This window comes from Lolium rigidum, chromosome 6 (genome assembly GCF_022539505.1).
Source record: "Lolium rigidum isolate FL_2022 chromosome 6, APGP_CSIRO_Lrig_0.1, whole genome shotgun sequence".
In the NCBI taxonomy this organism is placed as follows: Eukaryota; Viridiplantae; Streptophyta; class Magnoliopsida; order Poales; family Poaceae; genus Lolium; species Lolium rigidum.
This window is the reverse complement of record NC_061513.1, coordinates 269,163,494-269,189,345: the sequence shown is the minus strand read 5'-3', so window position 1 is coordinate 269,189,345 and position 25,852 is coordinate 269,163,494. Positions and strand designations below refer to the sequence as shown.

The 25,852-nt window shown below is 45.2% G+C and overlaps 1 protein-coding gene and 2 long non-coding RNA genes across 3 annotated transcripts; all 3 read left to right on the top strand.

Moving 5' to 3' along the window:
- The first annotated feature begins 15,781 nt into the window (after positions 1-15,781).
- Positions 15,782-16,632, top strand: LOC124668597. Its single transcript, XR_006991760.1, has 3 exons — positions 15,782-16,065; positions 16,438-16,498; positions 16,568-16,632. It is a non-coding gene; the product is annotated as an uncharacterized LOC124668597 (long non-coding RNA).
- Positions 16,633-17,956: 1,324 nt separating this feature from the next.
- Positions 17,957-18,900, top strand: LOC124668265. Its single transcript, XR_006991618.1, has 3 exons — positions 17,957-18,185; positions 18,338-18,431; positions 18,785-18,900. It is a non-coding gene; the product is annotated as an uncharacterized LOC124668265 (long non-coding RNA).
- Positions 18,901-23,185: 4,285 nt separating this feature from the next.
- On the top strand, positions 23,186-25,434 carry LOC124664113 (LEAF RUST 10 DISEASE-RESISTANCE LOCUS RECEPTOR-LIKE PROTEIN KINASE-like 2.4). The gene is made up of 3 exons (XM_047201707.1): positions 23,186-23,913; positions 24,007-24,206; positions 24,305-25,434. The coding sequence occupies exons 1-3, from the start codon at positions 23,186-23,188 to the stop codon at positions 25,432-25,434; spliced, it is 2,058 nt and encodes a 685-aa protein (XP_047057663.1).
- Positions 25,435-25,852: the final 418 nt, after the last annotated feature.

Below are 25,852 nucleotides of genomic sequence, written 5' to 3'. Positions count from 1 at the left end.
TCATTACTATATAATATCTAAATAATCTGATGAGAAAATCACAAAACTACCAAACATTCAATTTTATGATGATATATATGTCAATGTCGATGTATGGCACACATATTCTTCTTGTGTTAACAGTGTAGCTATTTCACATTTGTGAACCAACCTCTCACAGAAACAAAGATCTGTTTTTCTAGAAATTTTTGCTATTAGATTTTTGGCAATGATATTGGTTTCGAACAACATAAAGTTGATGGCATTGAAGTCCAAAGCCCTTGAAGTAATATAATAGACTTGTGTGATATCTACATTTCCTCTTTAATCTTATCAAATAATTGTTGATCATGTTCACCAATACTGGTATAGAACTTAGATTAATGATTTCACATGAACACTGATGGATCATTGTAAATAATTGTGTTCTCTTCTTTCCACCTACCTGTTTAGTGGTTGTATTACTATCATATGTTTGCTGCACACATTCTCGTTTACGTTAATTCCATCAGTCGCATTCTCGTCGCCGTGATGTAAAATACACCAGCTTACATTCATTAAATAATGCAACAAATTATCTCTAACCCATACCATCCCTTGCTTCATATATCGAATTGTAGCAAGTCTCTAAAAATTCACTGCATTTTTTCGCATAACTAAATCCACTCACTAACTGCACCCCATGTCTCCAATATGAATATGTGACTTTTAGTGTTCTTTGACACAGTATGATTTTTCGCAATGAACATGCAATGATGCAATCAATACCTTACTGCTCTAATTTTTACTTGTTGACAAAAAAAGTAAGACGGCATGATCCCTACGAGAATTTGACATGATTTACTATATGTCTAGTTAAATAATAGCTTGTCCCGTTTATATGAACTCAGGATAATACATTATTTTCTCGTATTGTAATGCGCACTCTTACATTCGTCTTCACTAATAAACTTGCATAGTTGAGGTGAATTTTAGAAAATCACCATCACCACCACATGTATGGTTAATATTAGTCACCTTTGTACGCAACATATATGAAGCAAGTAAAGATCTCACAATTATTTATGCTATGCATACATAATATGATTATCTTATAAAAATCGTTTAATATTTGGCCGATCGCGGGCTTCCAACAACAGTTTGGATACAAGCACATGAACGTAGCTCTAATTTGATATATACTTAGATATCAAATTAAAGGTAAGTAGTTTTGTTTGGCATGAAGAGGGACAACTTGGAATCAGGGCCAAGGTATTTTTTCTTGGCCGAGATTTCCAAAATATCACCGAAAGCCGCTTATTCCGATTACCACCGAAAAAAAATTTACCGGACGAGATGTAGCACTTATTAAATATTTTGGATAATTTTTTGTCAAATTTATAAATTCGTTTGTCAAATCTTGAGCGCTATTGTGACCGCTAGTTCTAAAAACCGAATACCGATGCCTACCGGAATTGTTTTTCAAGTGAGAAGAAAACCCTTTGTTAGGGTGATGAGCTATGAATTTTTCGTCGTTTTTTTCACGATTATATGAAGATTAGATATGATTATTTTTTGATTTTTTAAACATAATCATGTTGTTATACCACACCTAGTTTCTCATTAAACTATGTACCTTGTGATTGGACATATTTATTTTACACATAGAATGAAGAGATAAAATTTGTCAGCATAGTTAGCTTCGCGTACGATTTGATCGATCAGATTCAACGTGAGCTTTCCTTGCGTTATTAATTTTTTATGCAAATATTTCCTTGCATCTTTCTAACGGAATCATACAATTATCACTAGTGGAGAAGAGGCCTTTTGCCGCGGGTGGTGAGCCCCTTTTGTCGCGGGCCGCCAGCCGCGACAACGGAGGCGCGATAAAAGGTCCACCTTTTGTCGCGGGTCACTTACCACCCGCGACATATGGTCGACCACGTGGCGGACACGGGGCGCGCAGTGGACAGACCCTTTTGTCGCGGGCGGTATTACCACCCGCGGCAAAAGGTCCTCGACGTGGCGCTCCCGAAAACCTGCTGCTTTAGGGTTTGAGGGATGCAGCCCCCCACCCCGCCCCCGCCGCCACCGCCCCTTTTATTCGAAATAAAAGTTGCATATATTTATACGCTACTAGAAGTTGTACACACGTTCATTTATATATAGATTGATCAACCAAATATTGGAAACAAAAGTCGATTCCCCTTACATATATATATACATGAGCTCACGACTACCGGGACTAATTAAACTTGGGGAGAGGGAGAGCGCCTATTAGGACTAAACAAGCCGTTGTTGTCTATTACTTCTCTAAGCAAAACTCCCGCTACTTCCTCCGCAATTCCTAGTAGGTGTTCCTTTGGTTCGAGTGTGTCCCGCATGTAGTCGACCTATATAGGAAAATGAGATGATGAGTATGACTATATCAATGTGATAACGAAATATTGACGAAAATAAATAAAGTTGTGAATGTTATTGCTTACGTTGAATTTATTATTGTTCTGCTTCTCTGTGGTTAACATGCGAATGAACTCGCAAACGTAGTATCCACATAGATTCGTCCCTTGTGGCTGTTGGGCGCACGGTACAGTAGTAAATGTTAGCTTCTCTGCCCAGGTACCCTTAATGTTTTTCTTGAAAGCTTTCCAAGTCCTGCTAGGCAAAAGAATGATTGAATGAGTGGATAATTAATTGATATCTCACGAAAGATATAGCGCAGCGATGAAGGAAATTACACTTGGAGCAACTTCTGCAGGTCGCGGAACCCGTCCAGGCCTCTACTCATTGGGTCCCTTACTTCAACTATTCCCTTATCAAGTTGAATGTCTAGTAGAATCCGAGTGGAAGCTGCACATGTTTATGTATATACGTCAGGAATTACACTTAACATCGAGTAAGCAAAACTGAATGTGCATAAAAGATCATTAAGACTCTCACTCGTAGTTGTAAGGAAACAGTATTGAATCGCAGAAATTTTGCTCCCCCAAAAACCTTAGTAGGTTTCCCCCCGTATCAAACGCGCTATGCTTTACCGTTTGAACATGTACTTTATCGGGGTCAACAAACCCAATATTGATAATATTATTACTTTTGCATTCACTGATCTTCAGCTCGCATAAGAGAACACATAAGATATAATGAGTATATGCAATGAAAACGAACATGAACCGAATGAAAATGAATTTAGATGTAGTTAACAACTTACAAGCAATAGCAGCTCATGAGAGATTTGTCGAGGGCTTCTAAATTGAATAACTGCCGGAGTTCATTCATCTCAATATGGATCTCCTCCTTTCGGTAGTAATATTCACGTGGGATCTTCGCCACGATGTACTTTTGGTTCTCCTTGCACGCATCAAGGTACCACCGATGCAAATTCCGCATATGCGTTGGCATTTTATCCAGCCGCTCTCTACCGACCAAGTCGGCCCCGTAGACAAATGTAGGAGCTATGTCAGCAAAGGGTAGTGCAACATCTGCGGCACTCAGCAATTCCTCCACGGTACAGGACATCGTAGCCGCTAGCGCCTGAGCTTCATCCAGATTGAAACCTTCACCATGTTGCTGTGGTACAGCTTGGGAACATCAAACACTTTGAGTGCTGGGATCGATTGTTTGGCCTCGTTCTCCGAGCTGGGAAACTTCCTTTCTTTTTTTGCCTTTTGTCGTTTGCTTGGGCGCCTTGAGGGGTGCACTTGTCTTCTTCCCGGCTGATGATTTGCTCGTGCTAGCACTATCCTTCTCCTTAGCCTTGCCATCCTCCTTCTTCTTAGCCTCGTCATCCTCCTTCTTCTTCTTAGCCTCGTCATCCTCCTTCTTCTTTTTAGCCTTGTCATCAATTACCTTCGCAAGGTGGCGTGTATAGTCATCCTTTTTCTCGTGCAAGTCATATTGCGATGGTGTGTTCGTAAAAGAAGTAGCATATGCTATTTGCTTCTCGGTGAATGGCTCGGCGGCTGGAGGTTTTGGCTTATGGAAATGATCATAGTTGTGTTTCGCAACGGCGGCCGCATTTTGCTCGACGAGTAAGATCCCAAGGACGGGGGGAGGAACCTTTGGTACTCTTGGGAGGGGCGACAACTTGCGGGTAGGACTCTTGAAACGGTTCCGGCCGGGTGCATACCGAGTCTTAGTGGGCGGAGGCGGCGGCGCTGGAGATGGAGATGGACTACGGATGTCGTGGTCGACATCGTACCCATGGGGTGATGGTGTCGACATGTGATCAGTAGGAGGAGGTGATGGTGGCTTGCGATCACCTGGAGGAGGTGATGGTGATGGTGGCCTGCGATCATCTGGAGGAGGTGATGGTGACCTGCTCGGACGACTGGTAGGGGCTACCCAGCCTGGCACCTTGATGTTCTTCTTTTCCCAGAGAATGATTTCTCCCAGCACCTCTCTGAGTGTAAGCCCCCCATCGCTTGCATTCTTCTTGTTTTTCTTTGACAGATTCACAGCCTCCTCTGATTCTTTGTACTTCACAAAATCTTCCCAGTTATGCTCCTGCTTCGCTAGATAGTTTTCGAATACTGGAGGCTTCTTGGCTTTCTTATAATTTTGCCATAACCGGTTCTTATACGCCCGGAAAAGTTCCCCCATCTTCTTAAGAGCCCACTTCTTCACTAGCGCCCTCTGCTTGGCATTCTCAGACTCCGATCCCAAATTTGGCAAAGTGAAATGTGACATGAGGTCGTCAAAAAGTGTGTTCTTGTACCTATCGGCAACATGATCTTCTGACACATTCTTGGTCTTGTTCCATTCTCTAACGATTGATCGGGATATGATCTCTAACCACAACTCCGCACCTGATTCTTAAATGTCACTCCGACACTCGCGGGTGCCACAGGTTGGCCTTCCGGTGATATAGCTTCAATGTTGAAGTGGTCTTTTTGCCCGAGTCTCTTTGCCGGGCCTCGTTTGTCCAACTTATCTTCGGAGGCCTAAGAGAATAAAAATCAGTTAATTTATATACATAAGTACATATAGAATTCCATTAATGCCTCAACTGATCGTATACCTCGTCATTACCGGAGCCGTCGGCTTCTCCATCACCGGAGCCGCCGGCATCTCCATGATCACCGGAGCCGCCGGCTTGTCCATGATCACCGGAGCCGCCGGCTTCTCCATGATCACCGGAGCCGCCGGCATCTCCATGATCACCGGAGCCGCCGGCTTCTCCATCACCATCGCGGATGAAGTTCGCGAAAATGTCTTCCTGTTCCAAGTCCCGTTCGAATTGATCCATTGTTTCGCAAAAAATTAAATCGATAAGTACATGTTCTAACCCAAACCAAACCCTAACCCTAGCTAACCAAAAACTAACCTAACCCTAGAGGGAGAGAAGAGGGGAGTTGCGGCGTCGGTGGTTTTGCGAGAGGGAGAGGGCTGGTGTCGGCGTCGGTTTTCGCGAGAGGGAGAGAAGAGAGGGAGTTGCGGCGTCGGTGATTTTCGCGAGAGGGAGAGAGATGTGTTGGCGAGAGGGAGAGGGCGCGCCGGTGTCGGCGACGGGTTTTTGCGAGGGGGGAGGGAGTCGACGTCAGTTGTTTGCGAGAGGGGGTCTCGGCGGGTGTTTGCGAGAGGGGTGTGTTTGCGAGAGAGGTGTCGGCGGGGTTACAACAAAATTTAAACTACAAATTTGAACTAACTAATTACATTTAACAAAAATAAACTAACTAATTACAACAAAATACTTACAAAATTTAAACTACAAATTTGAACTAACTAATTACAACAAAAATAAACTAACTAATTACAACAAAATACTTACAAAAATAAACTAACTAATTACATACTAATTACAAAAATAAACTAACTAACTAATTACAACAAAATGTCTATATACAACAAAATTTAAACTAACATACAAAATTATCTAACTAAGAAAAAAAAAAAGGGCCGGCGCCGGCGCAGATGTACGGCTACCTGCAGAGGGGGCGCGGCGGCGCGGCGGCGGGGCCGGCACGGGCACAGGGCGGCGCGGGGGCGCGCGGCAGAGGAGATCGGCCGGCGGCGCGCGCGGCACGGCGGCACGGCGGCGCGCGCGGCACGGCGGCGCGCGCGGCAGAGGAAATCGCGCGCGGCAGCTCGAGGAGGCCGGCGGCGGCGACGGCGCGACAGAGGAGATCGACGGCGGCGCGGCAGAGGGAGGCGCGCGACGGCGGCGCGAAGGTGGCCGGCGGCGGCGGTGGATTTGGGCAGCCTGGCGGCGCGTTTTTTGCTAAGGGAATGGCCTCCAGTGTCGCGGGTGGGGGCTCCGCCCGCGGGGTTAGGTATTTATACCTAACCCCTTTTGTCGCGGGTGGTGGCACGACCCGTGATAAAAGGCACCCCTTTTGTCGCGGGTCTTGCCACCACCCGCGACAAAAGGGGGGACCTTTTATCGCGGGCCGTGGCTCAACCCGCGACAAAAGGGGGTGGGAGGGGGAGGCGGCCGATCCGCGTGAAGCGCATCCAACGGCTCCGGCCGTTTGAATCCAACGGCCTGGAGCCGTTGGACGCGGATCAGGCCTGCAGCACCGTTTTTGTTTTTCTGTTTTTTCTGTTTTTTGTTTTTCTGTTTTTTTAATAAAAACTATTATTTCAATAACTTTTAAATGGTAACTCAAAAAGAAAAGTTTTATATATGAAAATTGATCAGAAAAATCCAATGAACATTAATATGACATCCATATAAATATTTGCATCTCGCATCATATAAAACGGATAGTCGTGTATGTTTCACCCCTGTGCACCGCCGCCGTGCCACTCGTGTCGCGTCCCCGTGCCACGTGTCGCCACCGCTTCCACGTGCCTCGCCCCGCCGACGCCGGCGTGCGACGTGTAGCCACCGCTGACACGTGCCTCGCCCCGCCGACGCCGGCGTGCGACATGTAGCCACCGCTGACACGTGCCATGCCCCGCGTGCGCTATATAGAGCGACGAGTGCGGGCGCAACCACACGTCGCCACCGCCTTCGCTCATTCATCTCCGGGATGCCTCCATGTCGTCGAGGGCGTCCGGTTTCCGTGGCGTTCGAGTGCGTCCGAGCGGTAGGTTCACCGCCGAGATACGCGCCGGTGGCTTCCGCCTCACCCTCGGCACGTACAACACGCCGGAAGAGGCGGCGCGCGCTTACGACGCGGCGGCGTGACGCTTCGGCGGCCGGGGCACGACATGAACTTCCCGGATGTTGAATCGCTAGAGGAGGCGGAGTTCCTCGCGCCACCGCCGTGCCTCGTCACCGACGAGGACCGTCGCCGGCATCGCCAGGTGCGCGCGCAGGATCGCCATCGCCGAGCGCGACGAGCGGTTGATGCGCCGGTGGAGGGCGCGGTCCCCAGACGCGTTCTTTGCTAACCTTAGGGCACAACGAAGGTCCAACAGGCGCCACCGTCGGGCCGTCGCCGCCTTCGAGCTCGAGAACTCGAATACAACTTGGACCGAAAACGACCCTCGGTGGGATGACCTTTGGACGGAGACAACCTCCGACGACGAGTAGAGACTAGACTAGTAATTTATCTATTTTATTGTAATTTCAATAAAGTCGTTGTCGGTTCCATTAGTTCAATAAAGTGGTTGACACGAAATTTATTACGATTGAACTGAAATTAAAGTACGAGCTCAACCGAAAAATAAGATACATGGCCGGATTCGAATGTTGGAGCCATTCAATCATAGTCGTGCCTAGTCCTATACACGTCGCCACTTGTAGTCATCAAAGTCGCCGACGTCATCATCGCTAGCATCGGGGTCGCGGTTGTCGAACCTCGGCGGATGACCACGCGTGGGCTGGGATTGAGGGTAGCGCGGGCGGGGGCCACGATAGGCCATGACGCTGCGGAGAGTCCGGCCGCGCCACCACATCCGACGGCCGGCCTCGTTGAAGTTCGAAGATGGCGGGCCGTCCTCCTCGTGCACGGCAACCGCCCTCTCACGCCGATTGATGAAGAAGCTGTCCCAAGTCGGGCTGTAGTCGGGATGCCACCGGGGATTCCTCCGCTGCTCGGGCGTGAGCTCGAAATAGTAGTGGTTCGTGATGGCCATCTCGCGTGGCACACCTACGGGGATAGGAGGGACCGGTACGCCTCCGACGCTCGGCAACCAGCCGGTCGGGACGCGGTAGCCGGGCGGGCGAGGGGTAGTTCGAGGCGCAAAGCGCCTCCGCCTCCCGGGGTGTTAGACATACGATGGAAGCCATGGGAGAGAGTGATGAGGTTTGCGAGATATGAGTCCAAGGCCTACATATATATAGTGGAAAAATGGCGGGAATGCGGGAAGAAAATAGGCGGGAACGAAGTGGCGCGCAAAACTTTCATCCCGGGTGGAGGCTCAAACCGGGACAAAAGGTCGGGGAGGCTTATCTAGGAGGGCCTTATCCGGGGGATGATGTGCAGGTAACCTTTTGTCACGGTTGGTGGCTGCAACCGGGACTAAAGCTGTCGGCGAGGATAAGGATGCGTCGGTGGACGCACTTGCTCGATGAGATAAAGCATGTAGCGCACGACGCCCTGTCGAAGGAAAAAGACAAAGTAGAAGCGGTGCCGTGCCTATAAAAGGAGCATCAATACGCCTTGCCAAGCAGATCAACAAGCCAAGCACAGTTTCATTCCCATTGATGAAGGAAAGGGTTGGGAAATCTCCCGTGGCGCAGCTTCTCGAAGATGTCGTTGGTGCACACGCCCTACGGCATCTTCGGAAGCTGCTCCTCGGAAAAATTTCCCTGCAAGCCCGTGAAAGAATACATTATATGAAAGAATACTCCGTCTCCTCTAACAGTACGTGTTGGGGAAAGGGTTCTCATTATTACATAAATGTAGAGATTGTCTTGGGAACTATATATGAAGAATACATTATTACATCGCCATCTAGTGTTGTGATCTTCTACGCCGTAGCCATGGAGAATCTTCATCATTTAGTAAGATGCTTGGGTCAATTTTCACCGTGAAGGGCGGAATTTCTTTAAACCTATTATAATCTTCCGACATGTCCGTCTTCTCATCCACTCCCACGATGTTTCTTTTCCCAGAAAGAACTATGTGGCGCTTTAGCTCCTCGGTTGATGTATTCTTTTGTTGATTTCTTTTTCTTGATTTGCTAGACATGTCCTTCACGTAGAAAACCTGAGCCACCTCGGCTGGCTAGGACAAATGGCTCGTCCGGTACGCAAGATTGTTGGGATCCACTCGTTATCATACCGGTACTTATCGTCAATATGTATACCGCTGAGCTTCACCCATTTGCACCGAAACAAAGGGACCTTAAAAGTGGGACCATAGTCAAGTTCCCATATCTCCTCTATGTATCCATAATATGTGGTGGTCTGCCCATTCTCGTCGGTTGCATCGAAGCGGACACCGCTGTTTTGGTTGGTGCTCTTTTTATCTTGGTCGATCGTGTAAAATGTATTCCCATTTATCTCGTACCCTTGGAATGTACATATGTTTGAAGATGGTAACCTGGCCAACAAGAACAGCTGGTCCACAACAGATGGGTCATTAATGAGATGTCTTTGCAACCAACCGCCGAAGGTATTCATGTGTTGACGTGTAATCAAGGACTCGGGCTGGCCAGGTTTATTTCTCGTAAAGCATTCTTATGTTTCTCGATGTACGGAGCCACCAAGATGGAATTGTATAGAACTGTGTAGTGTGCTTGATTGAAAGAAATCTTGTCCCTGCACACCATTGATTTCCTTCCTAGTGTGCCTTTTCCAGTCAGCCTCCCCTCATACCGAGATTCGGGAACACCAATCGGCTTAAGGTCAGGAAGAAAGTCAACACAAAACTCAATGACCTCCTCGGTTCCAGTAGCCCTTTGAGATACTTCCTTCCGGCCTAGCTCGGTTATGAACATATTTCTTTAAGACTCCCATGAACCTCTCGAAGGGGAACATATTGTGTAGAAATACGGGACCGAGAATTCTAATCTCTTCAACTAGGTGAACGAGGAGGTGCGTCATAATATTGAAGAAGGATGGTGGGAACAACAACTCGAAGCCGACAAGACATTCGACCACATCTTCCTGTAATCCCGACAAAGTTTCGGATCCATTACCTTCCGAGAAATTGCGTTGAGGAATGCACATATCTTCACAATGGCTAGTCGAACATTTTCTGGTAGAAGTCCCCTCAATGCAACCGGAAGCAATTGTGTCATAAGCACGTGACAGTCATGGGACTTCAGGTTTTGGAATTTTTTATCCTTCATATTTACTATCCCCTTTATATTCGACGAGAAACCAGACGGAACCTTGATACTGAATAGGGCTTCAAAAAAGATCTCCTTCTCTTGTTTGGTAAGAGCGTAGCTGGCAGGCCCTACAAACTGCCCTGGATGTTTGCCGTTTCGTCCTTTATGAAGTTCCTGGTCCTCCCGTGCTTCGGTGTATCTTTTGTCTTTCCATACACGCCCGGAAAACCTAGAATATTCACACAAAGATTCTTGGTCAGGTGCATCACGTCGATTGCGGAGCGGACTTCCGGGACTTTCCAAGTATTCTAGCTCCCAAAAAATAGATTTCTTCTTCCACATGGGCGCGTGTCCGTCAGCGTCTTTCGGAACAGGTCGACTGCCTGGACCCTTTCCAAAGATAACATTTAAATCCTTGACCATGTCAAATATATCAGCACCACTACGGGGACGAGGCTTCGGACGGCGGTCTGCCTCGCCATCGAAATGCTTTCCTTTTTTCCTTAAGGGATGCTTGCGCGGAAGGTAACGACGATTGAACGGGTACACAACTTTTTTGCTTTTTCCCAAATATTTACTTTCAGTCTCATCTAAACAGTGTGTGCATGCATTGTATCCTTTGTTCGTCCGTCACCGAAATGTTACCGAGAGCGAGGCCAATCATTGATGGTTACGAATAGCAACCCTCGTAGGTCAAATTCTTGCTCGGTGTGCTCATCCCACACACGTACACCTGGTTTGGCCCACAACTCCAAAAGTTCATCGACTAATGGCCTTAGGTACACATCAATGTCGTTGCCCGGTTGCTTTGGGCCTTGGATAAGCACCGGCATCATAATGAACTTCCGCTTCATGCACAACCAAGGAGGAAGGTTGTAGATACATAGAGTCACGGGCCGAGTCTTTGTGATTGCAGCTCTGCTCCCCAAAAGGATTCATGCCATCCGTACTTAGACCAAAGTATAAGTTCCTTGCCTCACCTGCAAAATCCGGGAACTCTCTCCCGATGTTTCTCCACTGCCGACCATCGGCGGGGTGCCTCAACATCGCGTCTTTCTTACGTTCTTCCATGTGCCATCGCAACAACCGGGCACGCTCTTTGTTTACGAACAAACGTTTCAACCGTGGTATTATTGGAGCATACCACATCACCTTCGCAGAACCCTCTTCTGGGTGGCTCGCCCTCAACATCACCAGGGTCATCTTTTCGATCTTATACCGCAATGCACCACATATCGGACATTTATTCAAATTCTCGTACTTCTCACCGCGGTAGAGGATACAGTCATTAATGCATGCATGTATCTTCTGCACATCTAATCCTAGAGGGCAGACAAGTTTCTTTGCTTCATATGTACTGACGGGCAACTCATTAATTATTTCTTGGAAACAGCTTCTTTAATATTATCATCAATTTCTCAAATCCCGAGTCAGTCACACCGACCTCTGCCTTCCATTTCAGCAATTCCAATATGCTACCCAGCTTTCTATGCCCATCTTCACAACCTGGGTACAACAATTTGTGGTGGTCCTCTAACATCTTGTCGAACTGCAACCTCTCCTTATCCGTGCCACGTCTCTTCTTGCATCAGAAATGGCCCGACGAAGATCATCATCAACAGGATCATCTGATGCCTGTTCTTCACCTCCTCCTTCTTCATTGTCGTCCATTGCGGTATCATCGCATTCAGAGAACATAGATCGGTACTGGTCATCATTATCTTCTTCTTCATCGCCGTCTTCCATCATAACCCCTTCTTCTCCGTGCTTGGTCCAAACATTATAGCTGGACATGAATCCAAACCGAAGCTGGTGGCTCTTAATGTCTCTTGAGCAAGAGTAATCCTTCTCGTTCTTACATTTTAGACATGGACAGCACATAAAACCTTGCTTCGACTTGTTGGCCTCGGCCACAAGCAGAAAGAATTCACGCCCTCTCTCGAAAGCGGAGCACATCGGTTACCGTACATCCATGGATGACTCATCCGCATCATAAGTACAATTATATATATATCAGATGCAATCACCTTTCTAAAATTAGTATTGTATGGACTATGTATATATATATATATACGAGAAAATAGTGGCTAACCTTTTAGGATCGAAAAGAGGAGAAATCTTATGAACTAAAATCAAGTGGCATCCCTCTTACAAGCATTCCATCAAACACCTCTTGTGCACATGTAGAAAAAATGAGCTAGCATACACCTCCACCTTCACCACCAAGGAAAAAATAAGGTGGGGGGGGGGGCTGGCTGGGTGTCTATATATAGCCATGGTCCTTTGGTCGCGGGCCGTATTACGACCCGCGACAAAAGGGGTGCCGACAGGAAGCCCCAGCACTCAGACACCTTTTGTCGCGGGTCGAGATACGGCCCGCGACAAAAGGGCGCGACAATAAGGCCTGCCCGCTCCACACGGTTTCTGGGCGACGTGGCCAGGCCATTTGTCGCGGGTGCAGGCGCGCCCGCGACAAAAGGCTCCCACGAAAGCCCTGTTTTCCACTAGTGTATATTGATCTATTCTTAAATTTTGTATTTTTTTTAAAAAATGCCTAGACCAGCTTTAACGTGAGCTTTCCTTGCCTCTTATGTGTTTTTTGCAAATCTTGCCTTGCATAGGAACCATACAGTTATATAGGTCTGTTATTTGATTTTGTACTTTTCTAAAACATGTGCGGGCCAGTTTTTAACGTGAGTTTTCCTTGCCTCTTACGTGTGGATCTACACGGTTTCTAAAGGTATAATTGCTGCACCCCCATGGGGCTCTCACAGCGATTAGCAAGTCTCAGCCGTCGAATCTTGTCAGCATGTGTCAGTTTGGTGGATCTTGGCCGTTCGTTACAGGCGAGCAGCGCGTCTCCTGGCTGGGCGTGGGCGCGTGGGCTTCCTTCCCTTCCTAGATCAAGCCATGCAACAGCCATGTTCTACCCTCCTGTGTCTGCATGTGGGACCTACATTCTGCCGGATCCACTCGTCAGTCTCATGAGGTTGGTTTTAGATGGGTCACACGTCTCTCTAGGCAGGGTCAGTGGACGTGGTGGGCAGCCAATCCCCACTCACGTCTCCCCTCCCCAATCCCCTCTCTCTCTCCAGTCCCTCCACCTCCTGGTCAAACAGCCGCCGCCGCCCCATCTCCCCATCAAGCCGCTCGAGGCCATGCCGCCATCGGCGGGAGAAAGCACCGGCGGCCGCTCGCACCACCACATCCAGTCCTGCACGTCTTTCTCGACCAAGTGGAAGGAGGGCTACGGCGGGACCAAGGTTAGGGAGGGTCCCCTCAGGAGGGTCGCCCCTCTCGATCTCCTCCGGCCTGCCTCCTCCCTGGGCTCAATAGGCTCAACAGGAGGAGTAACAGATACCGCCGCCGCCTGTGGTGAGGTCGGCGAAGGAGAGGCTAGAGGCCGGCAGGGAGCAGCGCAGGCTACCTCTCACACTGCTGCCGTGTGCCGGTGAGCTCCGCCTGTGCTGCACATCTCCGATGTGTTGTGCTGGACTCCTCTGCATGAGGACGCCGGCCAGCAGTACAACAACCTGTCCCTCTCCACCTCTTCTTCCAAGGAGACCTACAGGTTATCTCTGTCACACACACAAAATCCATATCTTCATGCAGAAACTTGAATGCTATGCTAAATTGGTTGATTTTGATGCTTCGCATGACATACCGTCGTCCGAGGAGCAGCTGGTGGCTGGCTGGATCACACCGCCGGAGGAGCGGTTGGTGGCCGGCGGAAGCAGCGCAAGCCGCCGCTCGCACCGCCCCCGTGTGCGTTTCCGTTGCTTGAAGGGGCGGCTGGTGAGCTCTGCCCCTGCTGCACGTCTCCAGTGCATTGTGATGCAGGGCGCCGACCAACAGTACAACAGGTTGTCTTCCACCTCTTCTTACAGGTTTTCTCTGTCATGTGTGACAGACAGGATCCCCATCTTCCATGACAGGATTCCCCATCTTCCTGCATAAACTTAGATGTTATGCTAAATTGATTGACTTTGATAAGAATGATTATTTTAGCTAATAAGATGTTTGTTTCATTTTTTCAGCATAGGATGGAGAACAATTCTACCACACACGCATCTTCGTTGGCAGGGTGCACGGACCACTGCTGCAGCACCTAGATCGTACCACATCCTGTCGCCGCTTATGCTGAGGCCACTGAAGGAGTGGTTGGTGGCCGGCGGGGAGCAGCGCAGGCCGCCGCGTGCCTAGCCGTCGCTTAAAGGGGTGGTTGGTGAGATCCACCCATGCTACACATCTCCGATGCGTTGTGCTGGAGTGCCTGGACTCCTCCACACGAGGACGCCGGCCAACAGTACAACAACTTGTCCCTCTCCACCTCTTCTTCCAAGGAGACCTGCAGGTTCTCTCTGTCACACACACAAAATACCCATCTTCCTGCAGAAACTTGAATGCTATGCTAAATTGGTTGACATTGATGCTTCGCGAGACATACCATCGTCGAAGGTGCAGCTGGTGGTTAGCTGGATCAGCGCACCGCCGCGTGCGTTGCCGTCGCTTGAAGAGGCGGCTGGTGGGCTCTGCCCGTGCTACCAGCATAGGATGGAGAACGATTCTACCTGCATAAACTTGGATGTTATGCTAAATTGATTGACTTTGATACTTGCTACATTATGAACAATGATTATTGTAGCTAATAAGATGTTTGTTTCATTTTTTCAGCATAGGATGGAGAATGATTCTACCACATGGGTATGAAATGAAAAATAATCGTTGTTGCAATCTCTTCCTCTTTTGTTCGAATTTAGGAGGGCTTTTCGATAATTATGTTTGATATCTTTTCTTTACCAGTGTTGTTTGATTTATAATTTTAGGCCACGGTCTTCTTATAAATATGAGTGCTATAAATAATATATTGGGATGGTTGTCGCTCTAAATTTCGCCGTAAGTATTCTCCTCTCCACCCAACTAACCATAAATATTAAAATTTACTAGCCTATTTTGAACTGGTGTTTCTGTTCTCTTATTTACTCATAATCTTCTATAACAGATGGAATATACAAAGCCTCACGTGAGCTTCTGCTCTTCTTAGTCAATTATTCCATTTTCAGGTGTGAGTCATTGCTCATTGCCGAGATACAATCGTGTGCCTCCATTTCATTCGTCTTCGCTGAGTGCCTTGGCTTTCTTCTTTTTTTCACTGTTGTTTTCTGATTATTTTTCTTGTCACATATATTTTTGCAGCTGGTCCTGCAAAGGGAGACAACCTCCTTTGTATCTGCTCTCTCCGTTGATGGTAATCTACTCCGCTCTATGTGTAGGCTGTTGCCAGGAGTTAGCCCCTACCTCGCAGTCGAGAAGAGTAAGGTAATTCATTACCTAGTGATTAAGCACGCATCCATCTAGCAGGAAGTGAGCAAGTTCCTTCCCATGATTCATTAAGATTTCTAGGAAAAAGTGCATGTTTTGCTCTATCCGCTAGGTTACAAGTTGGTATGCTCGGTTTTCTTGAGCTTTGTATATAAAAATTGGGTGTTTCTATTCAAATAATATGAAGTATGTTTGGTGCTTTCAGGTCTGAGGAGTGGTAGGATAGTTTGTATGGCTCCTTCCACTCTGGTGGTTTGGTTGGGTCTGGGTAGGCTGGTGTGAAGGTTTAGCTCACTGTCATGAATGATAGAGACGAGCCGAGTTTCAGGTGCTCTGTCCACCTGACTATTCCAAGGTGGCTGCCCCATTATGGATAACAAGAGAATGTTGAATGTCGACGCAAGAGAAGGTGAATACTAGATGATCCATTGAGTATTACTTATTGGATTTGTTAGTTTGCCCTGCAGTTTCTAATGTTCCTAACAATATTTTTCTCACCGCCAGGTTATCTGTGAAGGAGGTTTCTTTATAATGATGTTTTTATCTCAGCATATGTTGGCCTACTTCTGAATACTAGATGATACTTTTTTTTTATTAGCTCATTATCCCTGCTAAAGTGTATGGCATCTTTTCTTTCATCGGTTCAGTATCTTTGCCACAGCGGTATGACATAGATGAAGGTTTAGGATTCTGACATTTTAGTTCTTTTACGCATGCTCTACTCCTCATATATGCATGACTTAAGATATTGTATTACGTCATTGATTTCTGCGCCGTGGAACATCTTGGTTTCATTACCCATCTGCTCATTTCGATTATCTAATAAGCTATCTTGGATCCTAAATTGTTTCATGCTCATTCAGAGTATTTACATGACAACGCTCTACTGTCTTACAGAAGCACTATGAGTAGTGTGTGTTGAGATGCAATTAGTGTTCCTATAGTTAGCAAACCTATGTACTGAGGACTGTTTCTTCTGGTTTGATGCAGGCAGTAAGTACTGGATGTTTTTCTGAGGAAGGTAGAATGGCTACTCAAGAAAAAGAAAAAGGTATAGTGCCTTACTAATCGTAGAGATGGAGTTTGAAATTGTTTCGAGTAACGAATGGCAAGTTTTTAGATATTGCAATGATACTAAGAAAAGGGAAATTCAAGGCCATCTATTACAGTAGCCAAAAAAAGGTACATTTTCTTCCCAGTTCCATATTTTCAGGCTGGCCAGGTTAGTCATACCAAGAACTCACTACCAATTCACTCTATGTAGGCTATAGTACCACCCATCAAAACAAGAAGGCATCCAGTGAACTATTCAGGTCTATTTTCACATGTTCATGTCTGATTTTGCTAATGTGTTCTGTCTATTTTCACATCTGTTGCTAATTTGTTATGTTCTGTTCGTCCCTCCTAGAGAGGGAGATCGGAAGGGAAAGAAGAAATGGTGAGGGGAGTTGAGGAGACAATAGATGACACCTATTTGCAATAATCTGGTATAGAATCTTGATATTTATATATGTTGATTGTAATCTTTTGACCTGATGTGGTTTCTTGTTTACTGTACCGAATAAGCAAATTGATGGTAACATACCTGTTGTTTCATCTATTTTCTCCAAACCGATCTTGTGTCTTGTTACTGTCTAATTCTGATGTAGTATGTTGTATGTTGTTAACTGCCCGTCTTTACTTTTTGTTTCCATCAGCTGGCTCAAAAGTTGGCACGAGTGTGGATATTCTGATTGATGGGTTTGTCCCTCCGGCTAGCAGTTGTTGCTCCTATGTTTACTTTAGTGCGGCTTCTACGATCATTTTTCCCTCTCCTCCGACTCTACTGAACAGATTTTCTTCTGGTCAGCTCTCTGTTGTATACCAATTAGTAAATTACCTGTTATTGACTTATCGTGCTTAAAAATGTTAAGTGGTCAATTTTGCTTGCTTCTCTAAAAGTAGCATATTAAATGGTAGCAAGGATGATGCTCTTCCAGCTATAAATTGTTTGCAGACATTTGTTGGTTTGAACTGTCCAAAGGTTAGCAAACTAAATCAGATTGTTGAGCTATCATTATCTGCCTGCTCAAATTATTTGTGATAACGAACGTTTAATGTTGTTGAACTATATGCAAAGCTTCTATGTGTTCTCTTAAAGAAATATTCCATAGTACTTATCGACCACGAGATACACTACAAAGAAACCTTTGGAGTTCATTTTCTCCCTATATACTCTCGGGATCTGTTTTGTTTCTTATTTCTACCTTGGAAACTTCCTTGCTATATAGAACATGATGCATGTTGTATTGAACTCCATGCCTCAGTTAGTCTTTTATGTTAGGTAGCATCCCTCCTGTGCAGCGTGGTATCTTGAAAATTATTCCTATGTTGCGCCCACCAGCTATGTTATCATCAATCTAGCCCGTTACCCTCCTTGAGATGCTATGCTATCTTAACGGGGAAAAAGCCCCCTGCACGAGAGTAGTAAAGAAGTACGAGAACAGAATACTGATGCAAGAAAGTGTGCTTCTGGTAAAACATGTTATCTTGCGTAATTTAAGAAATATGATACCTTGAGTAATTTATATGTAATTTATCATGGCAATAGTTGAATGATACCATATCAATGGCAGTGGCACAAAAGGGGAAACTATGGTGGGCTGTGGCTGGGCCATCCTATTTTATTGTAGAAAAGCATGTGGCAATCATGGCTTCTTAATTCGGCACCGTCAAAAGTGATTTCGAATGAGATGACAGTAAATTCTCTTGTATCTCTTTTATTTAGTATCTGCATCTATATCAAAGTGATATATACGACTATCTAGATTGAAATTTACATTTGTTTAGAACCCTTCCATCATTGTTGTTGACGACATGAGCGCATTTTTTCTGTTTTTTATTTTTGCAGATGTTAAGGTGTGATCCCGAGTGCGTAGGTTTGAGTGCCATCAGTTTTTGACACTGTTGGTGATAAGGTTTCAGTGGTCGACTATGTGATACAGGTGTGCTCCCATCCTGCCCACCTCACTGCTATTTTTCTTTGGGCATGTTGTCGATGGTATGGATTATTCCTGACTGCTTCACTGAGTAGCTCATCTATTTAAAATCCTCATAGGAATCCTAATATGGAGTACCATTTATTGTTTGTGTCCTTCCATAAGAATTGGTTTAGTTCTTCCTATTTTTAGTTTTAGTTGATCGGTGTGGCTCAATAATTCCTTCCTAATAGTTGTCCATTCACTCTTCATGACATTTCTCAGCTTTGTCGTCATATGCGATGGTCCACTGTTAACCATGTGGATTTTTAATGTTAGTTGTACAATACAAGAATATACAGTTTGCATTTTTCTTGCAGGTAGGTCTCAAGAGCCAATGAAAATGGAATCTTCCTCATATAGAGTGTAGTGGCATTGTCGGTGTGACCATGGAGTTCCAAAGCCATCAATTCCCGTTGTAGCTCGGCAGTTCCAATCTTTTTAGTTTTTTAATTTCATCATTCAGTATTTGACATTGTGTTACATACAAGATGCAGATTTTAAATTAACAAAAAAAAATGATGTTGTCTATAGTTTATACAAAAAATAGCTGGTGGCTGCTTATAGGTACTAAATGAACATTTAATTTTTTTATTAGATACTCCGTACTGGTTGTGGGTGTAAAATTGATTACTTGAGCCTAGCATGAGTTTGCATTTTCCCTTATATTTTGCCTTTACCTTCTTGACTTTGCTCTGAAACATTTTTTTTCTTATTGTACCATGGCTGCTCTAACTTACACGAAACCTTCACCATATTATACTCTTGGTAATGTACTGCGGGGTACTGTAGGCTTGCTATAAAAACTAATTGATGTGATTAGTTAGCATACGCGAAGGAAACTTGAACTGTGCTAGCTGCAGAAAAAGAGACATACCAGCTGGTGGCACACCAATTCCTCACCTTCACAAAATAAGCTTCGTCCAGGTCAAGTTGGTAGCGGATCAGCTTAATTCACCTTCTGGTGCTTACCGATATTGATCTCAGTTAGTACTTCAATTTTTTTCCTTCGAGAGCAATTTCTATGCTCTGCATTTTGCTTCTGCTTGACAAAGAGTTTTGTCGCTCCCTGAATTCCCTTGACTATATTGCTGCATATGTAAATAGGTGGTGATTAGTGTGTATTTCTTAGATGATTCTCTATTATCTATTGAACTATCTGAATATAAGGTTCTACCTTAGTTAGTAATGCCCACCTTAGTTAGGCAAATATGCAAGCCAAGCATTCATAAAAAGAACAAATACTCCAAGAGTACAATTGTATGCTCTCAAGAATTGGTATTCATTGCATTTTTTTTACAAATACGCGTAGGTGAACTATATACTTACATTGTTAATGAACACAACCAGATGATGTCAACCTGTAAAAAATAACAGGAGATGTCTTTGAAAGCTATCGTCGCATTTGATTCCATGATATGATCCTTTTGACTTTGCATATTATTTCCTTTGCTACCAACACAGTTGTAGCAAGATAACATCACCTCCTCTTCTAGCGGCTTTGCCCACGGGAGCCTCTTGCCCAGTGGTGGAGCTTGAAGATAAAATTGGGGGTGTGTGAAAGACCAAACAAAATTTGAACAACAGAAATGTGAGCCACCGGACAGCTGCATCTGAAGCTTTAAGCCTTAGGCGATTCCTTTCTACCTTTTCCTTATCCTTTGCTGCTACAACATTATCTATATGCCCTGGTTGATGCATCAAGGCTCTACATTCTGTGACTGCATTGTTATGCGGTGAGCAAGGTCCAACCTACATGGCCTAATAATGCATAGGATTTTCCATCATTCACCTTCTTCAATTTCTCAAATTTGTGAACCAAGAGTACATCAGAACCACGTTTTGCTAAAATATTTCTGCTGGAACAAGGCTCTCAAATCTGGTGGTGGGGGAGTATCTTCCTCAACTGGCTATGTTCTTTGTCTTTTGAAGAACGATGCAATATTGCCCTTTTTTCCCATTTTCAGTCCTATTCTGAAGTTCTAGCTCTCAATTCAATCAACTACTTAACAGGAAATTTTGTCAAATCTGCAGTTCAAACAACAAGAAAATCCTCAATTAGGATTTTAGAAATTTGGGATTGAGTTGAGGAGAATGTACTCGCAGCTAATACTGGAACAAGAAAATCCTAAATAGATTACCACTTACCAAGAATCGAAGGATGAAAGGAGAGATCCAGTTGGAGAGGTTGACCCGTGAAGGCGTGGAGCCGTCGGGTCGCTGCTGCTCAGCTACTGCCTACTGGTCGTCGGGGACGGGGTCAGGCGCGGGTTGGGTCGCCGCTTTGACGGGTTGCGAGCTCACTGCTCTGGTGCCCCTGGTCGACGGCTACCGGGCCGAAGGTCGCCGAATGCTAGGTCGGCAGGGAAGCTGGAGGCGACGGCGGGGGACTCGCCGATTCAGCTCGCCAGTTCAGCCGTGCTGGAGTCTTGCCTTCTCATTAGTACTATGTATTAAAGAAGGGACGATAATACAAGGAACGAATTCAGCAACGGAAGCCTGCAAAACTCATATGATTTAGTAAAACAATCGATGCCGAAACCGAGTTAAGTACTCAAGAACAAATGAAGTAGAACCTCATTAGACTGATATGGAGGCGAAAGACAAAGTTCCATGAAATCGGCAGTTTATGGGAACCGGCTTATCAACGGATTTGGGCAGGGAGGATGCCGGTCACGGGCTGTCATCCAAAGTGAGAGCTGGCAAGGGAGGAGCGGGAGTGGGTAGGCAGTGTCGCGGTGGAGAGGCAAGATTGCCACGTGCAAAGAAAATTTGCTTCTACCAGAAAGAAAGGAACATACGAGTTGATGCACATTGCTCCGCTCCTCTTCGCCCATGAGTTAACCGATAAGATCGGCAGCGCGTCTTCTAAAAAAAAGATCAACGGTACCAAGATGCCAAATCCTGACTAGCCTACTAATATTTAGATCGAAGATGTAGTTACGGCCCACCAATATAGCTATGGGTAGGAATGTAAACAGATTGGGTCAGATTGGATTTTACTGCTATCATATCTATGCCATATTTTCACATTTCATTCGGATCGATCAGACAATTACCGGTTACGAATTTGAATCCAAAATATGAGACCACTGATTCGGAATGGAAACGGAGCGACCTTGAGATGGAACCAAAGTTAATCAGATATTATGTGGACAATGACTTTAGCCTTCCTTCCCTACTTTTGTTGCTATCCATAGAATCAGTCGTTAATTGCTACAATATATATTCCTCCTCTTTTCCTGGTTATATATAAAAGTTTGTTTTTCTTTTTATAATTTACTGTGATTCGCAATGATTTGTAAAGCCTAAACTAATTTTTTCCATCTTCCACCTGTACGTGATTTTCACGGAATCGTGCGCCAAGGTTGTATCTATAAAAACTGTTGTGCATTCTGTAGCACCCTTAGGGTTGTTAATGGCATGTTCGATTCTTTTGTTTGATGGCTTTTGCAACACAAGGTTTATCACCGATGTCTGGTCGACTAATAAGTGCAATTTGGTGCTGGTTTCGGTAATTACCTTTGCACTGCTGCCTATGTTGTTCTCTAAGCTTATTATAAAGCAATTTACAAAATGTTTGTCAATGTGAAAGCACGGGATGCACACCAAGGGGTGATTCTAAATTTACCAACTTCGTCTGCTTCATCATAATTTAATTATACAGACAATTCGTTTGTAAAATCCACGAATTGTATTTTATTATATTAACAAATAAAATTAGTGTTGTTATATAAATAAACATTGGCACAAACCTCACAAGAGGTGATTCTAAATTTACTGCGTCTACGTTATCATAATTTAATTTATATAGTTCGTTTGTAAAACCTACGAATTGTATTATTATATTAACAATTTTTTTACCATTGTTATATAAATAAACATTGGCACAAACCTCACGGGATCGTGCGCCAAGGCGCACATTTAAATCTAGTTTTATTGAAACATGGGATATCATTGAGATGGTGCAGAAACGTGACTTGTCACGTACGTATATGTACCTTTACGTAACTTTTAGGTTTATTAAATCTTAACCATTAATAGTATAATCAACGGTATATTTATTTTGAGTCTATGTGAATTATCGTGATGCCTCTGTTTTAAACATCTGAATTTTGCTTTTATTATAAAATAGATGGTCTGATAGCGGCACTTTCTAATTGCTGTGGACGAATTCCAACCGTGCATGCACACCCCCTGTCCTGTTCAGTCATCCAAGTGTGACTGAAGACTCCCTAGCTACTAGTGGACTGCATGGAAATTCCACTGCCATGATTGCCTTTTGTTCTCACTTCTGACGAATGGACGAACACCAATACATGCTGCAGTGATTGGAGTGTGACTCATGACTGGATGTAATCCACGATCTAGTACTCTATAGAAATAGTCAAATAGGCCAGTGCTTGAGAATTCTAGTACTGTAACAGTGCATACACCAACCAGTCTTTGTTCTAACTGACTGCCATTCGAAGTGCTGTACTGATAAATATATACTATGTGTACAGCGTTAAGTCTACTGTACGGTGATAGCTACCTCTTCCTATATCTTCCTTTGCCTTTTCTATAGACCAATGTTTTTTTTCTACATCCAATAGTGTACCAATCAACAATCATATAAAGGCATGTCTCGTGGAGATAAGTAGCAATCTTCTCCATACCTAGAATATCATTTTATTTTTAGCGGTGAACCTAGCTATAGGATATCAATCTGCTAAGCTTTCATGGCGAACACTAACGCATTTCATCGTTCCATTACCTTGCAAGCCTTTATGGTCCTATCTGTGCTTTCAGTTTTTGCAGCAGATGTCGAGGGAGGAGATGGGTGCCCGAGTTTCTCCTGCGGTCATCTCCGACATGTTCGGTCTCCTTTCCGCCGGCGAGGTGATCCTAGTGAGTGCGGCTCTCAATCACATGAGCTGGTTTGCAGCCATAGTAAGGCTAAAATTCTCATCAGCAATACAGCATACTATGTGGCTACCATCAACTACACCAGTTCGTCTTTCCGGGTTGTGAGCGCCAACTTGGATACGAACAGCAGCTGCCCTCTTCCTTCCTACACATTCCCAGTATACGGAAAAACTGGTTCGGATGGCTTCGTCGATTTCTATACTACTGCCTCCTGGGCATGCTTTGTTAATTGTTCCCGAGCAATAACGAATAATAGTTGGTACAAACCTGTTGCTTGCCTGAGTGCGGAAAAATCACATGTTTATGTCCGGGCTAACATATATCCATGTAAAATCGGATATCTCCAACCTTCTTGTCGAAGCTTGAACATGATTCCCTTTGGCGTGGAATCGTATATCTCTAACCTAGAGCTCCAGAATGTAAGTTATGATGATATCATGGAATTCATAAGGATGGGATTTACGGTTGAGTTTCCTTATTCTAGTATTGAAAGCTTCTCGACTGTTGAGATTATCAACAAATGCGTGAGCAACTCAACAAGGTGAGCCCATTTCCTCACAATATTTTTCGTATAATTTTACATAAGAACTGTTCCCTTCTCATAAATCCCTTTCTCTACAATTCTTGCTTGCAGCTACTTCAAGAAGCTTGTCTCTGATCCAAGAGCGATGCACTGGTTTCGTGCTATATTCCTTACGGGGAATCAATTCATAAGCTGTTTATATTTGGACCGATATGGTTCTGTCGGTGTTGCTGTTCCAGTAGTATTTGGACCTATATGTTTCAGTATTGAAACCATAATATATTCTATTGATGCCCTCAAGTTCCTTTTTGGTATGTGATAATTGCCTACTTTTAACCATCACCTTGGCAATCATACTTACATTATGTGGCTAGCCAACTTATGAATGTTTGTCGACTTGTTTGGGAAGGTCTCTGCAGATTTGTCTTGGCACCCTTGGCTGTATTAATATTCCTTGCCCACAAGTACTGGAAAACAAGCATCATAATTGATGCAGTTGAAAAGTTCCTCCGGATGCAACAAATGATCGGCCCAGTAAGGTACGCCTATACAGACATCACTGCAATCACCGGCCATTTCAGAGATAAATTGGGCCAAGGGGGCTACGGCTCCGTGTACAAGGGAGTGCTACTCCCAGGCGATGTTCATGTCGCGGTCAAGATGCTAGAGGGTAACTCCAATTGTAATGGAGAAGATTTCATCAGTGAGGTTTCCACACTCGGAAGTATTCACCATGTCAATGTGGTTCGTTTAGTGGGGTTCTGCTCCGAGGAAATGAGGAGGGCGCTAGTCTATGAGTACATGCCTGAAGGTTCTCTTGACAAGTACATTTTTTCCGCCGAGAAGATTTTCTCTTGGGACAAGCTCATTGAGATTGCTTTGGGCATTGCCAGGGGGATCAACTACCTCCACCAGGGATGCGAGATGCAAATTGTACACTTTGACATCAAGCCACACAACATTCTTCTTGATGGAAATTTTGTCCCCAAAGTTGCTGATTTCGGTCTCGCCAAACTTTACCCGAAGAATAATAGTTTTGTTCCACTGAGTGTCCTACGGGGAACTGTCGGGTACATAGCTCCTGAGATGATATCCCGAAGCTTTGGCGTCATATCGAGCAAATCCGATGTTTACAGCTTCGGGATGCTGCTGCTGGAAATGGCTGGAGGACGTAGGAATTCTGACCCGAATGCAGTGAACTCAAGCCAGGCATACTATCCGTCATGGGTGTATGACCATCTAAAGAAGCAAGAAGTGGGAGATGATGAGATATCTACTGCAGCGTCTGAGATGCATGAGTTGGAGAGGAAGTTGTGTCTTGTTGGGCTTTGCTGCATCCAGATGAAGTCCCACAACCGGCCGACGATGAGCGATGTCATAGACATGCTTGAAGGTGGCGTCGACGGCATGGAGGTGCCTTCCAGGCCATTTTTCTGTGATGATGAGGAGGCCGATATAACAGATTCTTACCGTTTCTTCTCGGAGCTTACTGCCATCTCCGAGGAGGAGGTGAGCGAAGACATACATACATGCAACTGATTTAATTATTCCGAGGACGTGAACCACTTATTCAGCTTTGAAACATTCGAAGTTATGGTTTTAGTTGTATGGAGTAAGAAAGAATCTTTCCATGTTTCTCTCTAAACCTCTTATCTTGTATGCTGAAACTTTGTAATACCTATGTTAGAACTTCTTAATCCCGCACCCTAACCCTAACCTAACCTCTCCCGCACCCCACCCTCCGCCGCCGCCGCCGGTAGCGCCGCCGGGGCAAAGTCCCTCGGGGCGTGGCGGCGGCGGGGGCCCTTCCTCATCGCTGCGTGGAGAACGGCAGCCGGATCCCACCTCCTCGATGCATGGCGGAGCAGGCACGCGTGGGATGGGTGACGACGGCGGCGGCCCTCCTCCCGTCGGTTGTCCCCTGGCGGACCGGTCGGCGCGGTTGGGATGGGCGGCG